This window comes from Osmerus mordax, chromosome 6 (genome assembly GCF_038355195.1).
Source record: "Osmerus mordax isolate fOsmMor3 chromosome 6, fOsmMor3.pri, whole genome shotgun sequence".
Lineage (NCBI taxonomy): Eukaryota > Metazoa > Chordata > Actinopteri > Osmeriformes > Osmeridae > Osmerus > Osmerus mordax.
Genome location: NC_090055.1, coordinates 9,954,571 through 9,970,532, shown reverse-complemented (window position 1 = coordinate 9,970,532; position 15,962 = coordinate 9,954,571). Strand labels below are relative to the sequence as shown.

Genomic DNA, 15,962 nt, shown 5'->3' with positions numbered 1-15,962 from the left:
TCCGAATGTGGAGGGATGGGCGAGTGGTTCACGTCTCCGTAGCCCCCGCGGTCACGTCCTTCACCAGCACCAGGGGGCTCCTCATCCTCCTCATCATCACTGTGGATGATCCGGATGACCTCAGCCACTCCATCACCCCCACCTGTTAGTACAACATACTGTGGAGGGAGCCATCCTGAAGAAATGTCCTTGATTATCTGCTGCACTTACAATATGCTATGTTTTCAGGAACTTCTCTCTTCCAATAAGCAATCATTCTCATATCAAATGAAGCCCACTTTTAATTTGATATTGTATAATATAGCATTATGTAATTGTATTCTCACCAGGGTTATTGAGCCTTCTGCTTCTATTTGTGGGGTTCATGTATGTGCTGATCCCAAAAAGTATATTCCTACTTGAGGGCTCCACAAGTCTGTCTAATGTTAGTTAGAACTGCATTTCACTTTGACTTAGTTTAGTCAAAGAATTTGTGCTTCTATACTCTGTGGTTTAGTCATGCTAATGGTTTGTGACATCAAACATGATGATGCATCTGTGTCAGGGTTCCCATGACAGCAGGGGGAGAAATGTATTTTAGATCACAGAATGTTGATAAATGGCTGTGCTACCACCTTGTGGTAAAATGTGGAATTGTTAACAAAATGATCAACATTGAGTAATGTGCTTTTGTAGGAGGCCTCAGTACTATGACTTAAAAAAAAAGAAAAAAAAAAAAAAAGGATTCCAAAATTAAAGAATACCAAACCTCTTTACTCTGGAAATTTGTTGAGGCTATGCCAGTTTAATAATAAAAACATTAGTAAAACACTGAATTGCACTAAAACAACAGTTTTTACATTGAAATAAAGTTAACATTCAGTTAATTTGCTCCTGTCAGTTAACTTTTTAAATGTAAATAAATAATGAATTTGGGTGTATTGGTTGTTGGGCTAGGACCCGTCAGGAGGTCTGTGATTGGTCCAGCTTTCTAAACTTGCTCTGAAGAAACACCCGTGGAACGCACAGCCCTTCTTTCTTGTTGACGGTCTCTCTTAGTACGTAGTCATTAGCGACGGTCTGGAACCCCACCCCCTCAAACAGCTCAGCCAGGAGCTCTGAAAGAAAGGAAACGGGTGAGAACAGGAAGCGAGAGAAAAAAGATAACACAACAGAGAGAGACATAGGTACACGTTGCCTAGGTAACTCCCCACCATTGGAGAAGAAGTAAGACCTGGTGCCATCTTGCCGTACGTAGAAGTTCTGGCCCAGTTTGTTGCCAGCCTTAAACCTCAGCATGGCGTGGTCGTACAAGCCGTAGTCCCTGAAGAGTACGATGCCTCCAGGTTTCAGCACCTGGAAGAGAAGCCCGTACTCCACACTGTCAGAAGACAGCATAAAACCACCACCGCTCATCAAGGGGTAGCTGCACAGATTGTTCATCGAAAATAGGGCTTCATGATACCCTTTTGATGGAAACCAAATGGTGTTTATGGGATTCCTGGTTCGTCTCTCACCCTGTGGATGTTCACCAGGGCCTGCTGCATCTTGTCTGGATGGATGGCTGAGAGGACGAAGATGAGCGTGGTCACGTCCACGCTGCCCTCTGGTATACTCCCTCTCAGATCATCCTTGGTCAGGTCACACTGGAATGCGCTGCAACGCTCAGGGCAGTATAGAGGGTTTTGCTGGGAAAAGAGAAAACATGCTCAAAAACCTTTATTGAGTATTTGCTAATACTGTTGGAATGGGATTTGACGCAGTCTCTCCTCACCTTGACAAAGTCAACAGCCCGTGGAGAGAAGTCGCAGGCGTAAACAAAGATGTTGAGGTCGTCTTCCAGGAGGGGGAAGATGCAGTTACCCACGCCACAGCCAGCCTCGAACAGAACCAGCTTCTGGGACTCAAACTGCAGGAGGAAGGAAGGGAGCAGCCAAGAGGAGTCTGTATTTCATTTACATGCTTGGATACACTGTGACCTTAGAGAATGACATGAAATCTCATATACTGCTAGGCTGTAATAAAATGTACTTTTACAGAGTGCTGTAGCAAGGGTACTGTAACGGACCGAATCAAGTTAATTATGAGGAAGAGGGTGTCCTTTACCTCTCTGCATTCCTTTAGTTCTTCAAATTCTCTGGTAGTCCAGTGTCTATCCTTGAAAAAGTTTGTTGTGTTTCTTTTGTAGAACAAGTCCCAGTTTTTCTGGGCCTCCTTTTCCAACTTCATCTGCTTGAAGTCTGACACCAAGATCTGGTCTCCTGTCAATTTTTCCATCTCCTCCTCCGTCAAAGTTCTAGCAGCGTAGGTTTTGGTTTGTCCCGGAGGACTGCAACAAGTACTACACTGTCCATCTTTAGATTTTTCTAATGGAGGTAAAACAGTCTTGGCGTCCTGTTGTAGTTCTGCCATGCCTTTATTAACTACAGAAACTATTATAAGATGCGTTTACATTGGTAGCCTGGAACTACTTTGTCTTGCCAGCGATCAAACCGTCGTACATTTCTTAGACCCGTTGTTCAGATACAATTTACGTTTATGGTTCTTACTATAAAGTGAAACTGAACCCAAATGGAATGGCAATACAAAATAAATCCAGAAAGAATCTTGAAATTCTGAAACTCGTGAAACTTGTTGTCCGTGAGTGTTAGTCTTCCGTGTTGTGAAACATCTCGTTTTTTTATTAGTCCTATCTCATAAGGATGATGTTTAAAAACTCGTTAACCAGTAATATAGTGATCAATTACAGTAAAAACTCAACAAAACTCAATTATAATTTATCACATGTAATTCCTATTTGGCTTGCCCTATCTACACGAACTATCAACAAGGTTCCGTACAGTAGATCCTAACGGTTATATTTCATAGCTGGGACAAAACAGGAAAAGGAGGGGCCATGAATGGCTTGTTTTGCTGATGTTTATCTGCGAGGTATCTCGTAAGCGAGACACACATTACCCATAGCTGTGGCCTCAATTGTAATAATTTTAATACTGCATCTTTTACCGTTTTGATAAATGTAAAACGAAGTCATGAATGGGAGTACAAATCCGCTCTTGGACAAAGAGGAGCATGTATTGAAGCTCGGGGAGAGCTTTGAGAAAAGACCAAAGTCATCATTTCACACAATAAGATGTACGTTTCTAGAGCTAGTGTTCTCATGTTAATATATTCATACATATAGTGATAGCTTTAGCTACTAAGTAGTTACTACACTGTGTTAAAGTAAACCAGAGACGTTAGCTTGCTAGCTAACTAGCTAACCCTACATTTAGCTACTAGTAGCTGAGGTTCGCTATATATATATTTAGCTAATTAGTTGAGCCAGCTTATTAGGTCATTTAAGTCGCGGTGTGCACTAAAGATAGGCCTACATATGCTATAGTCATTATCCGTGTCTCCTTATTTGCAGATGATTTCAAACCAGCATCCATTGACACGAGTTGCGAGGGAGAGTTACAAGTCGGCAAAGGGGATGAAGTTACCATCACGTTACCTCACATTCCAGTAATAATAACTTGATAAGTAGCTCTTCACAGCTATTAACTTACTGTTTTCCAGCTGTGACCAGTTCAGAATTCCAATTGTATCATTTTGTCATGTCTTTAGGGCTCCACGCCACCAATGACAGTGTTCAAAGGGAACAAGCGGCCTTATCAGAAAGACTGTGTTCTAATCATCAACCATGACACTGGAGAGTTCATGCTGGAGAAACTCAGCAGCAGTATCCAGGTCAAGAAAACCAGGTAAGGGGTAAAAGGTTACCATTCAAATACAGAAAACAGACCAAATTAAGTGGGGACATTTGAATATTTTCTCCAGGCCAAATTCACCTGAAATCATGTCCATCTGACGTTCTCCATCACAGAGCTGAGGGTAGCAGTAAGATTCAGGCCAGGATTGAGCAGCAGTCTGTACGGGCCAGCCAGCCCCCTTCCCAGTTCCGCGCTCCCACCAAGCCCGGCACGGGGACCAAGACCTCGCCCTCCCCCTCGAAGGACAACCCCTCTCCTGAACCCCAGCTGGATGACATCAAAAGAGGTGAGGCTGCCCCCCCCATACGCATGCTGTGTCAGCTGATAAGTTTTTTTTCTTTTCTGTCGACGGGTGAATTTGAACGCTTAGGCCCGTCGACACTCCGATCAAATAAAATAATACATGTAAAGGGAGCACGCACAGGCCACATGATAGAGGACAGGACCCGAAGCGATGGCCACGGTGGCCTGCATTTGCCCCCCTCTGACTCTCTGCTGCCCCCCTCTGACTCTGCTGCCCCCTTCTGACTCTCTGCTGCCCCCGGCTGGCAGAGCTGCGTGCTGAGGTGGAGGTGATCGAGCAGATGAGCAGCAGCGGTAGCAGCTCCTCCGGCTCGGCCAGCGCCTCGCCCAGCGGGGACGACTCCTCCAGCAGCGACGGCGAGCACGACGCCCCGCCCCCCTCCGGGGGCCCGCCGCTGCCCCAGCCCTCCCCCAACCGCCCCCCCACGGCCAACGGGGGGGTGGACAGGCAACAAGGCAGCAACCAGCTGATGAACACACTCAGTGAGTAATCTTAGGGGCTCTGGGAACAGGTAGCAATCCCCAGTGGGGCACCTAGTTGGAACTGTATAAAACGGCTCTGCTTTCCACATCTTGGTAGGTGAAGCTTCATGTAGAATAATGGTCTTCGACGCTGGGTCCTCTGGGCCCACTGTCCTGCATGTTCTAGATCAGCCTGTCTCAACCCTGGTCCTCAGGGACCCCCCTGTTCTGCATTTGTTAGATGTTTCCCTGCTCTAACACACCTGATTCTAATGAATGGGTTTTATCAGGCTTCTGCTGAGCTTGATAATGAGCGTTAGAATCAGGTGTGTTGGAGCAGTGAAACATCTCCAACATGCAGGACAGGGGAGTCCCCGAGGACCAGGGTTGAGAACCACTGCTCTAAAAGTCCATACACGTGAACATTGGGCCGAGGGCCTCATCGAAAAAACGCCATTGAATGAATGGAAAAGTGACACGCTCACGTGTGTGTGTGTGTGTGTCCACACAGGGAACGACCTGCAGCTCAGCGAATCAGGCAGCGACAGTGACGACGACTGAGGGGTCCTGTCTGCTGAGTCGTTGCCCCCTCCCCCTGCCAGGTCTTCCCTCTGTCTACCTCTCACCGTCACACCCGCTCTCCTCTCTCTCTCTCTCTCCCTCTCTCTACTCTGTCTCTCTCTCCCTCTGCCTGCTTCCTTCGTTTTGTTGCCGTGGTAACTGACTGGACTTGTAAAGCGCCGCCTGTTTTTAGTGTTTGTTTTTTTTATATATCCCAAAATTGGGGAATTTGAAAGAGTGTATTTTTTATTAGCTGTATATGTTGTTTTGTATCTCAAACTTCCTTTTCCATGATGGTAACTTTGAAAAGTATATAGATGTGTGTATATATATATAAAAATATATGAATGCATAATACATATTTTCTGTACCTAGACCTCCTAGTTGGGAGGGGCTTCATTTGAATATCACTCCCATCCTCCCCTCCAGTCATCAGTCATCCCTCTTTTTCATGTTTTTATGGTCAGTCTTTCAATGTTAAAAGACTCTGAAAGAAAAATACTATATACAGTATTAATTTAGCATCAGATTAATAATTTCCACAATTTAGCTCAAATGTTTTTTTAAGATCATGTATTTTTACGATCGATGAACCTGCCAGTGTTGATGAATCAGTTCATTGAGCTATGCCATCTAATTATTTGAGCCCAAAGACATGGCATTTTATTATTTGTACTGCTGACTAACATCAATCCACTCCAGTAAAAATCCAACGTCACACTTCTTATCAGATCAGAGTGACTGTGCTTAGTCAGAGACCCCGGAGCCCTTCATCCTGTTCGTTTCTCAGTTTCTGCCCTGCTCCTCCAGCTACTAGGTTTGGAGGTCATATTACTGGATACAGTTTATCACCCTATAACGATACGATCCCAAACAAAATACTGTAGATTTTTCTAACCTCTGTTGTTGATTTTTCTAATCCATCATACAGTATTTTGTATTATTCTAATATATTATTAATATCATATTCGAATGCAGTCAGCGTTAAAAGGCTACTTGGAAGCTGTACCCTTGCCCTAGTAGTGTGTGTGTGTGTGTGTGTGTGTGAGGTAGACTGAATTGGTGCTGTCAAGTCTGGATATCACTCCACACAGAGCTGTTTAATAGAATTTGCAGTGTTCAGTCTCTGACATACTTTCCTATTTAACAAAAGCAATCTGTGTTGTACTGAAGGTGTTTTAACACTTGTGTTTACCACTCGTGTTACAATGGTGTTTGTGTTACTGTTCATTAGAAACTATTTGAAGTGTGTACATTTGTATTAGTGGTAATGGGTTCATTTACCATCCTTCCTGTGTGCAGAAACTTGTTAACACAAAGAAAAGAAAAAATATGGACTTGTCTTTTACTTTCATAAACACACGGAGGAGAAGAGAACAGAAGTCAGATGGAAAGGATATATTGCTGGCCTTAAATAATTACTCACAAAGTCAAGTAAAATGTACGTCTTTAGGAAAACCTTCAGTTTGAGAATGAACACAACTACATAGAGCATCTTTTATAAATACAGTACTATTCCCTGCGATGGTGCAACCATGGAGTCACATTTGGGTGTTTCTCTTCAAACACATATACACAACAAATACATAAATAGCTTTTTTTTCCCTTTAAATCATTTATAACAAAAATTTAATTTATGATTCTGGCTCTTGCTACGACATATCATTTGATCGATATATAAATTAACAATATCATCAGCAACAAATAATAATACAAAAGCTGTTTGTCATACATGGTTTGTTAGTTAAGGTTTATAGTATAAAATAAACCAATGGGAGATAGATCATGGGTCTGACTGGGTAAATGCATGGTGAGGCGTCTCCCTCAGGTTGCCATGGTGTACGTGCTTGTACGTAATGCATCTGTGGAGCGTCACGGTTTTGAATGTTCTTCAATGTTCCTCATATTCTGCTGCTAAGCAAGCGATGAGAGCCTTGTTTGTTCAGCTGAGAGGCCAACTCTTTTCTCGAGGGTCCGTGGCAGGCTAGTTGGATGTCTCTGACGGGTCCGGAACAAGAGGACTTCCCTTTTGACTCGTAGGGGGAAGATTTCCCTTCGAATCTCCATTTTCACTCTATAAGAGTATCGCCCCCCCCTAGTGGAAGCACACGGTACTGCTCTGGATTGCCCTCTAGTGGAACCTCTCAGAACTGTAGGAAATGTTCATTCAGCTGATTGGGAAGCTGAAGAGCCCGGTCTGCGATGACCCACCTCAATCCACCTTCCTCAGAACAAACAGGGACCTCCCTGAACCAGCTGTCCACTGAGCTTCAGTCCAGCCTGGTCCTCCACCACCCCCACCTCCCCCAAAACCCTGGTCACCCCACCTGACTGGTCACAGACCTCCTGAGTACCTGGCAGCATCGGCCCCTTCCCGGTCCAGGTTTGACCCCTGTCCAGAGAGCCCCCCCCCCCCCCCCCAGGGCCACCAGGGTCACCGTCCGGGGCAGGCTGTGGGCTTGATGCAGCGTCCCTGGAACAGGACCAGGTTGGCGGGGCAGTGGCAGCCGGCCACGCAGGGCCGGTGGCAGGGCCCGATCTCGTTCCAGTTGTCGCAGGTCTTGGTGCAGCCGGGGCCACACGTGTTGTAGACGGCGCCGTGTTTACACTGAGTAGCTGGGGGGGGGAGGGGGCAGTTTAAGTTCACTTGAAGGTTGATTTTGATATTGAATGTTTGGTTCTAGAGGGGTTACATTCCATTCACTGACGTTGTACGCTCTCATTTAATCAGTCAGCTAGGATGTTTTGCGTGTACTTTATGCCCTTGACAAAGTCAACACATTATATCAATACTTTACGGTACTGCATCCATATTTAATCGGCATCTCAAATTGCTACTCACAGCCGCTTGACATCAGAACACCCTCAGTGGAGTGGAGTGTTTTTAGTGCTTGGTTGTGCCTGTGAGGAGTGGAGCGCTGTGATTGGCTGCATGCGGCGTCACTCACCCATGCAGGCGGCGTCAGGCTTCCAGAGGACGGGGGCTCCCTCCCTCTCGCAGGCGCGGCTGTAGGCTAGGAAGGACTCACAGTAGCAGTTCTTATGGACCGGACACTCACACATGTCTGTCACACACGACCTGCACAGCAGAGGGGAGGGGAGAGGAGTGTCACTGACTGACAGTTTGATTCAAACTCTCATTGGTCAGGGACTGAAATAGTTGAGGTGCCAATGCAAAAAAACATTCCTGTAACACATGCACACGTCAACACTACAGATGTACAACACTACGTCTACTCAATGTCCTTACACACCGGAGGACAAGTTTGGCTGCGATGGCTGAATCCGACTTCAGTAGGCTCATGTGAGGTTAGCTCCACTGACCTGTAGATGGGGCTGAAGTCAACCACGCGATGACACTTCTGAAACTCCCACGACTTGAGCTTCTGGCACTCTCTGTGGGCGCGGAACTTGACCTTGACGCTGCCGGGACAGAGGAAGGAGGCGGGCCTGCGGGTGGCGTGCTGCTGGTGGGCGCACACCTCGTTGGCCTCCACGCGCCACGATTCGGCAAACTCGTCCACGTCGAACTTGAAGAGGCCGTCGCCGCCCACGGTGTCGTCGCGCCGCTGCCCGTTGTAGTTGCCGCAGAGGCCGCAGAGGCGCCCGCGCAGGTGGGGCGCGGCCACCACCTCCACGAAGCTGTCGCCGTCCCACGTGATCTCCAGACCTGGGGGCGGGGTTAGAGGACACACTTTGATGTTCTGTTCCGTCTCCAAACAGGTCGTTTCCTGCTATTTTCTATTTGTTTTATACTGCAGTGTGGTCATCCAAGAACATTCTAGGTATGCGCATGAAACGCATTTTGGATTTCCGCATTTTCAAAACATTTGTTGCGTTCGACGTAGCTCCGTCGTCAATAGCGCTCTCTGATTGGGTTATGACAACTGGGAGCCCCACCCCCACACCCCTCCTCATTGTCCTCCTCCTCACCTGCGATGGTGGTGAGCTTGAGCAGGTAGCCGTCCAGGTCGATGTGGACTCCGGGCCCGTGGTAAGGCAGGGCGATCCTGGTCCCGTTCCGGCGCACCGTCAGGTGCTGGTGCAGGCTGAGGCTGAGCGCGCCCAGCCGCAGCTCCACAGACTGGGTCCAGGAGAAGGAGCGCGTGCGCCTGGCGTCGTTCTTCACCAGCACCGAGAAGCTCGGCTCCCCCCCCGCGCCGCCCGGCGGGGGGCCGCCGCCGCAGTCGCGCGTGAGCACGTACTGGCAGGTGCCCTGGAAGTTGAACGTGCGCCCGTCGAAGGTGTTGTAGTGGGGGTCGCCGAACACGGTGCATACGCCTGGCTCTGGGGGGAGGAGGGGGAGGGTGTAGAGGGAGAGGAGGAGGAGGAGAGGAGTCAGGAACAACGGAGGGTTTTTCGTTCTCGAAGCCGACCCGCCGTTCGACCGCTCCTGCCGCTGTTTGCGTTTGACGGAGGTCGCAATGGCGGCGGTAGCCACACCAAGACATGCACGGTGCAAACTGACCAGGGGGGTTTTCGCCAGAGGGGAAATGATGAGGTGCATAACTTACTCACTTTCAGTGCATACCGGACAACAGCCAGTCCTGTTCAGGATCTTATTCTGAAGGAGGGGGCACACACACAGGGTTAGACAGTCAGAGGCTGAAAACGACTTCCTGCTGAGTCAGTGAAAGACAGGGGTGAACAGAGAGACTATGTGGGCTCTACAAAACAGCTGCTTCTTGGTTGGATTGAGGGCACTGAGAAATTGAGGATCCGAAAACACACACAGTCATTTGGGGACAAGAGAGACATTGATACTCCAACCATGTAGGAAGACAATTGTTGCTCTCCACCTGTGAAACAGGAAACTTCAAGTGTGTGGGTATGTGTGTGTATGTGTGTGTGTGTGTGTGTCTGGGTGGGTGGGGAGTGTTTCAGCTTCCCTCAGAAGTGCACATCAGAAGACAACCACAGCGCGAACACACAGAAGCCTCTTCCCTTTGCCCTAGGGGGGTCCGCACACACAGAAACCCGCACACACACACACTGTGGTTTCCCGACCCCCACCAGACAAAACACAAAAGGGGTGCTCGCCTCTTTGAAGAGCTTCCCAGACAGACTAGAGAGATTGGCTTTCAAGGTCTAAATATAGGGCCGCCCTCCTTCCCTGTCAGTCACACGTCACACGCACACAAAGGCTGGTCTGGAGACACACCGTCTCCACCGAGAGCATCCACGCACGGCCGCACCGCGACCACAGTGTGACCGAACAACAGGGGAACGCCACACACTTCCTGGATCAAACGTCAAGGCGACAGGGGAACGCACTGGGGCTATCACCGAGTTGAGACTCTGGGTGTCACCGCAGGACAGGTGACCACACGTGGCCCCGATATGACCGTAGGGAACACGGGACCGCACCAGTTCCATTTCAGATTGATGTGTGTACCCACTTTATGTACCCACTGAATGAAGAGACTGATGAATGATTTTGCTACGGAGCCATTCAACAGGTGACGACACCACAGCCACTTGTGGTTGGATGTCCCAAGGAAACCGTGCTCAATGGACCTTTATCACTGTGCCATGTTCCATGACTGATTGACCTTTACATAACCATGTGACAGAAAACCGTTCCATAACCATAAAACTGGAGTAAAGCAAAACAGACATTTTACAACCATGTAAAGACGAGAGCAGGGCAACCATAAGATTAATTAATTGAACGCCATCGAATTGGGGGAGATGGTTCACACGGTTTTAAGTGATTAGTAACCATAACTTGACCAATTTCGACAACTATTTCCATTAACCAAGACAATGCTGTGACCCTCAAACCATGAAGCTCCACGGAACTACAGACGTCCAAAGGTAATTGGTTGCTAAGGAAACATTTACATTTAGTCATTTAGCAGACGCTCTTATCCAGAGAGACTTACAGTAAGTACAGGGACATACCCCCGAGGCAAGTAGGGTGAAGTGCCTTGCCCAAGGACACAACGTCAGTTGGCATGACCGGGAATCGAACAGGCAACCTTCGGATTACTAGCCCGATTCCCTCACCGCTCAGCCATCTGACTCCCTGATGAACAACACCTGGCTGGCGACCGCTGAGTGACCACCCAACAGGTGAGGTCAGTAAACCGCTGTAACCGTGTGAACGCGGAGCTAGCTCTGACAGCGCGATGACTAACCGACTGACCGCTCACGCTCGGAATGTGGGGAATCCACTTCATCACTCTCACGAGGGGGTGACCTCGACCCAACCTCCCGACAGGTGACCGCAACGTGAACCTGTCTCATCTTGAGCCGTTACTCAACCCCTCTGACAGCTCGCGCTGCTGTTGCTGTAGCACCTCCGAGAAGGGGAACAGGGGCTGGGGCGTTCGCTGGAGGTAAAATAGGTCCCAGGCAGGTGAATCGGTTCTCTACGCGCCGCTACACCCCGTAAATCAGTACGCCGCCACAGGGCCTGCTGGGGAAAGCCAACCGTGTCATGCGCGTGGAAAATCGGAAGATGTTAGTTACAGGGGTAACTTGCTCTCCCCACTCTGAGGGGGAAGAGCGGGGGGACGAGGTGGAGGGGATGAATGACTGGGAGAGGTGGAGGTGAAGTGCTGTTTTGACTCAACTGTGTGAAAGTGACTACAGGCAACTTCCCCCCCCACAGGAGACGTTGTCTGCCGCGTGTTAAAGATGATCGACAGTGAGACGGAATTGTGGTTTCCCTTTGCCGACAGCTCAACGCCGTATCGCACAAACTACCCGCCCAAATGTTAGCGTAAATAACGTTGGCCGCTACTACCATAAAGGCGTTGATACTTGTGTGACGTATTCTGTGTACGTTGCATAGACGTCGCCTGTGATTGGACCCCTCATGTGTCACTCACCGAGGGGCAGCTGGTGATTGGCACACACTGCTTCGGCTGGCACTCGATGTTCCCCTTGACGCAGGCGCACAGGGTGCAGTTGACAGACGACCACATGTCCCCCTCCTAGGACACAGAGACGCACCCGTCAATCAACCAATCAACCAATCAATCAACCCATAACCAATAAGCCAATCAAGCTATCAACTCATAGGGGCCAGATCAGAACTCTCACCCTGTAAATCTTGTTCCTGACACGGCAGTATTTCACCTCCTCCACCTTAACGTAGGACAAACACTCCTCGCAGCACTGGTCACCACGGCAACTTCCTGGCCGTGAGCAGTGCTTCCTGCACACTACTGTGGAATCCTGGGATAGAGGAGGAATAAAAGGGTAATAAGGCCATAGGATGCAGGGAGAGTAACATCATTTGAGAACGTTGACTGGCAATGCAAGACCCACAATGCAATTATTTTCTGAAGCCTAACAGTGAAGCTAATCCATTTCCATAGCATGCGGGCGTCTCTGTAAGGGCCTTACTTTGCAGGTGCAGGTGGTGCAGTTGTCATGTTTGAAGGCTGTGCTGTTCTCATAGACCTCACTGTGGAACAGACAGCTCCCCAGGGACAGGTCGAATACCTTCCTCTGACCTGACACGGGGAGGGGGGGGGGGTACAGGGGTACAGAGGACAGGGGGAGAGCAAGAGGGGTAGAGAGGGAGAGAGAGAGAGAGAGAGAGAGAGAGAGAGAGAGAGAGAGAGAGAGAGAGAGAGAGAGAGAGAAGGCAGGGGGAAATTACAATAGCGAATTTGTATATTTGAGTCACGTCAATTGATTGTTTCATAATAGCCATTGGTATTTGCAAGATATGGATTGCTGTTAAAAGCAAGTTGACAATATTCATGTATTCAAAAAAACAGCTGACACAGTCAAACATTAGAGGATTCTAAACAGTTCTGTGTAGTGACAATTATTACCAAGACACTTGGGGCAGCACTGTCCGGCTGGAATGTGGCTCAGGTGGGCGGGGCAAGACAGGACAGGACACGCCTCCTTGATGCACAGGGTCCGCCCTCCCTGGAACGCACACACAATAAACATTTAACCCCACAATGTTCAAATCATAAGACAACAAATCCATACACAGTAAAAGACCACCCAGTGACAACACTTACTTCCATAATGAAAAACTATAGACATATTCATATTTAGGATCATTCCAAACTCAGACTGTATCAGTTTGTGTTGGCCTCTCTGCACCTGTGAAATCTCACTTCAGCCCTTCAGTGTCTAGAACAGTCTACCACAGACAGCCAGGCCACGCCCCTGTATCCCAAAGAGCTCCTCCCATCACCACAGCCAGCCGGCTAGGTGTGAATGTGTTAATGACTTCAAAGTGTTAATAGACTCAACTCTGGTGTTTGTTTACGAAAGAGGGGGGGGGGGGGGGGGGGGGGGGAGACAAGGAGGGGAAAGGCAGTCACCACCACCAGGGTTTAGAGGGTCGCAGTGGGACTTAAACACAGACACACTTGGACCAATAAAAGGTCTGGTCGCACAGAGCAACGCATTTTCTGTCACACACTCACATGGAGACCAGGCACACAGGTGCTAGACACACACACACACGCACACGCACAGCTGCAAACGCACACACAGACACATCAGCCTTAGTGATTGTATACACATCCAATCAGCTGTGTGTGACTGGCCCGGAAAGATATTGGACGCCGTGCACGAAGTGGTGCTACTCACAGTGCAAGTGCATTTAATACAGGGCTTCCCCTCTGGATGAAAGTCCTCTCTCTCTTTGTACAGACGGCCCTCGAAGATACAGCCTGGAACAAGACAGCACTATTACAGTCATGCCACCAGTAACTGACTGAGAAAAGACACACAGACAAACAAGCAGGCAGACAGACAGTCAGACAGCCATTCAAAAAGACACAGTGACAGACAGACAGGCTCACAGACAGACAGTGACAGACAGACAGGCTCACAGACAGACAGTGACAGACATACAGGCTCACAGACAGACAAGTACCCAGACAGACAGGCTCACAGACAGGCTCACAGACAGACAGACAGACAGATAGAAAGACAGTGACTCACTAGGGCACGTTGGACAGCACTTCTTCGGGTGGATCTTGGGGTTCTTGCAGTGGACGACGCATTGCACTTCCGCTTCAGTGATGACACCTTCCTGTGTAAACCAGCAGACGGGCATATCTATTAATTTCACTGCAAACACATTCCTTAAATAAACTGTACATCTTTTGACTTCCTGCCTCGCTATCTTGCCTGGCCAGGCATGAACAGTTTCGCAAGTAGAACATAGTCACATAGAAGTTTGTCTGACAGAACACGCACACACAAAAAAACATCACTGACCCTGCCGCCCCCCCCCCCCCTTCTGAAAACCTCTGAGGTCTCCAAACCTGTCCACGCAGTCCTTCCATCCACCCTAAAGCACCATGGGGCCACCCCCAACGCAGTGCGTTTCCCCCCACATATTTCTCATTCCAGCATAAGACAACCTGGCCTGTGGCCCGCTGAGCGTTGGGAATCCTGGGCGAGGGGCGGAGAGAGCAGGAGCTACGTAGGCAGGAGATTAGCCAGGGGAGCTGGGCGCATACCATCCTGACACTCTGTACACACACACTGACGCTCCCGTGGACCTGCCGCGAGCGCATGTCACCGTGGCGGGGGGGGTGGCATGTGTGTACATGCACTGAGGTGCATGTACACACACACACATAGATACATGTGCAGTAGATATAGACACAGACTCCACACACACGAACAGCTGTTAGGTAGTGAGCTACACCTCGATAGTCTGCAATCTGTTCAGTTTAATAGAAGTGACATTTTACGGAAACACGCGCGCACACACGGGTCTCGATAACAGGGCCTCCATCCCTCCCTGGGTGGATGTCTAGGCGTGTGTGTGTCTGTGAGTATGTGGGGATTTCTGCTTTTCGCACGCAAGTCCTGGACACATAAGCCATTAGACTTCCCCAATGTTCGAACTACAGCTCAGTTGCACAGCTGCATGTCCACTGACACAGAGTTATGGACTTCAGATGAGTGTGTATGTCTGTGTGTGTGTGTGTGTCTGGTAGACAGTAGATAGGGGAGGCTTGGACACAGATGGGTAGACTCTGCTGCCAAGTGTACCTGGCGTCTATCCATGAGACAATGAGCTCTGGACTGAACATGAGCTATATATCAACCTGCAGCCTTTCCCTCTGTCCATCTCCATGCCTCTCTCCCTCTCTAACTTTAGCACTCCGACTCACTTCCCAGTCGGTTTCTTTCACCCCCATCCCTCCATGCTGTCCCTAAACACCACATCTGTGCATCTCTCTCTCTCTCTCTCTCTCTCTCTCTCTCTCTCTCTCTCTCTCTCTCTCTCTCTCTCTCTCTCTCTCATATATCTTCCTCTCCATTCCTGGTCTCTGCTTCACTCACTCCCCGTCTGAAGACAGTCTGCCTCTCACTCCCCTTTCTCTCCATATCATTCTGTTCTTTCTCTGTTCATCCCTCCCTCACACACCCTGTCTCACCATCTCTCCCCCTGTCTAGCGCTGGCTATTATTTCTTCTTTCTCTCTCTCTCTCTATTGTGGTGTCTTTGGTTCTTGTCTGTCTGTCTGTCTGTCTGTCTCTGTCCCTCTCTGTCTCTCTCTGTCTCTCTCTGTCTCTCTCTGGTGTGTTTTCTACGATTCTTCTCCCTCTCTCCGGTGTATTGTCTGGTTGTTCTTCCTCCTCTGCCTGTGTCAGGGGACACACTCACCTGGCATCTGCGGCTGGTGCAGGGCTTGGTGAAGCTGGTCCAGGAGACAGAGCTGTTGTAGGACCTCCCTTCCAGCTGGCAGCCTGGAGGGAAGGAGGGAGGGAGAGAGAGAGAGAGAGAGAGAGAGAGAGGCAGACAGACAGAGAGAGAGAGGAAACGTGGAGTGACAGAAAGACCCGGGATGTGAGAAAGAGAGAGAGAGAGAGAGACAGAGAGAGACAGAGAGAGAGAGAGAGAGAGAGAGAGAGAGAGAGAGAAAGAAAGATGGAGAGGGGGGGAGAAAGAGTGAGA

General features: G+C 49.0%; 3 protein-coding genes across 4 annotated transcripts; 1 reads left to right on the top strand and 2 right to left on the bottom strand.

Annotated features, from left to right (window-relative positions):
• Positions 1-732: 732 nt before the first annotated feature.
• On the bottom strand, positions 733-3,039 carry mettl6 (methyltransferase 6, methylcytidine). Of its 2 annotated transcripts, none has more exons than XM_067238350.1 (5): positions 2,086-3,039; positions 1,754-1,888; positions 1,497-1,667; positions 1,194-1,335; positions 733-1,097 (listed from the first exon to the last, which is right to left on the bottom strand). In XM_067238350.1, exons 1-5 carry the CDS (start codon positions 2,389-2,391, stop codon positions 943-945), a joined length of 909 nt encoding a protein of 302 aa, XP_067094451.1. In that variant the 5' UTR covers positions 2,392-3,039; the 3' UTR covers positions 733-942. The 2 variants fall into 2 exon arrangements, with proteins under 2 accessions (XP_067094451.1, XP_067094452.1); XM_067238351.1 differs by having other exon boundaries at positions 978-1,097; positions 1,214-1,335.
• Positions 2,908-6,606, top strand: eaf1 (ELL associated factor 1). Its single transcript, XM_067238352.1, has 6 exons — positions 2,908-3,114; positions 3,392-3,486; positions 3,589-3,725; positions 3,848-4,020; positions 4,287-4,520; positions 5,011-6,606. The coding sequence occupies exons 1-6, from the start codon at positions 3,012-3,014 to the stop codon at positions 5,058-5,060; spliced, it is 792 nt and encodes a 263-aa protein (XP_067094453.1). The 5' UTR covers positions 2,908-3,011; the 3' UTR covers positions 5,061-6,606.
• Positions 6,607-7,492: 886 nt separating this feature from the next.
• Positions 7,493-14,103, bottom strand: bmper (BMP binding endothelial regulator). The gene is made up of 11 exons (XM_067237426.1): positions 13,989-14,103; positions 13,632-13,714; positions 12,854-12,953; positions 12,417-12,526; positions 12,111-12,245; positions 11,897-12,001; positions 9,579-9,624; positions 8,994-9,347; positions 8,385-8,730; positions 8,009-8,139; positions 7,493-7,676 (listed from the first exon to the last, which is right to left on the bottom strand). Exons 1-11 carry the CDS (start codon positions 14,101-14,103, stop codon positions 7,495-7,497), a joined length of 1,707 nt encoding a protein of 568 aa, XP_067093527.1. The 3' UTR covers positions 7,493-7,494.
• Positions 14,104-15,962: the final 1,859 nt, after the last annotated feature.

Bases quoted from the DNA above. Each gene is read 5' to 3' on its own strand.
- bmper (XM_067237426.1), bottom strand. From the start codon at position 14,103: ATGCCCGTCTGCTGGTTTACACAGGAAGGTGTCATCACTGAAGCGGAA. The intron at 9,625-11,896 runs GTGAGTGACACA...CCCCTCCTTCAG, and splicing joins CAATCACCAGCTGCCCCTCG to AATAAGATCCTGAACAGGAC. The intron at 8,731-8,993 runs GTGAGGAGGAGG...CCCCGCCCCCAG, and splicing joins CAAGCTCACCACCATCGCAG to GTCTGGAGATCACGTGGGAC.
- eaf1 (XM_067238352.1), top strand. From the start codon at position 3,012: ATGAATGGGAGTACAAATCCGCTCTTGGACAAAGAGGAGCATGTATTG. The intron at 3,726-3,847 runs GTAAGGGGTAAA...TCTCCATCACAG, and splicing joins ATCCAGGTCAAGAAAACCAG to AGCTGAGGGTAGCAGTAAGA. The intron at 4,521-5,010 runs GTGAGTAATCTT...GTGTCCACACAG, and splicing joins CCAGCTGATGAACACACTCA to GGAACGACCTGCAGCTCAGC.
- mettl6 (XM_067238350.1), bottom strand. From the start codon at position 2,391: ATGGCAGAACTACAACAGGACGCCAAGACTGTTTTACCTCCATTAGAA. The intron at 1,889-2,085 runs GTAAAGGACACC...TTCCTCCTGCAG, and splicing joins AACTAAAGGAATGCAGAGAG to TTTGAGTCCCAGAAGCTGGT. The intron at 1,668-1,753 runs GTGAGGAGAGAC...CTCTTTTCCCAG, and splicing joins GGGCTGTTGACTTTGTCAAG to CAAAACCCTCTATACTGCCC.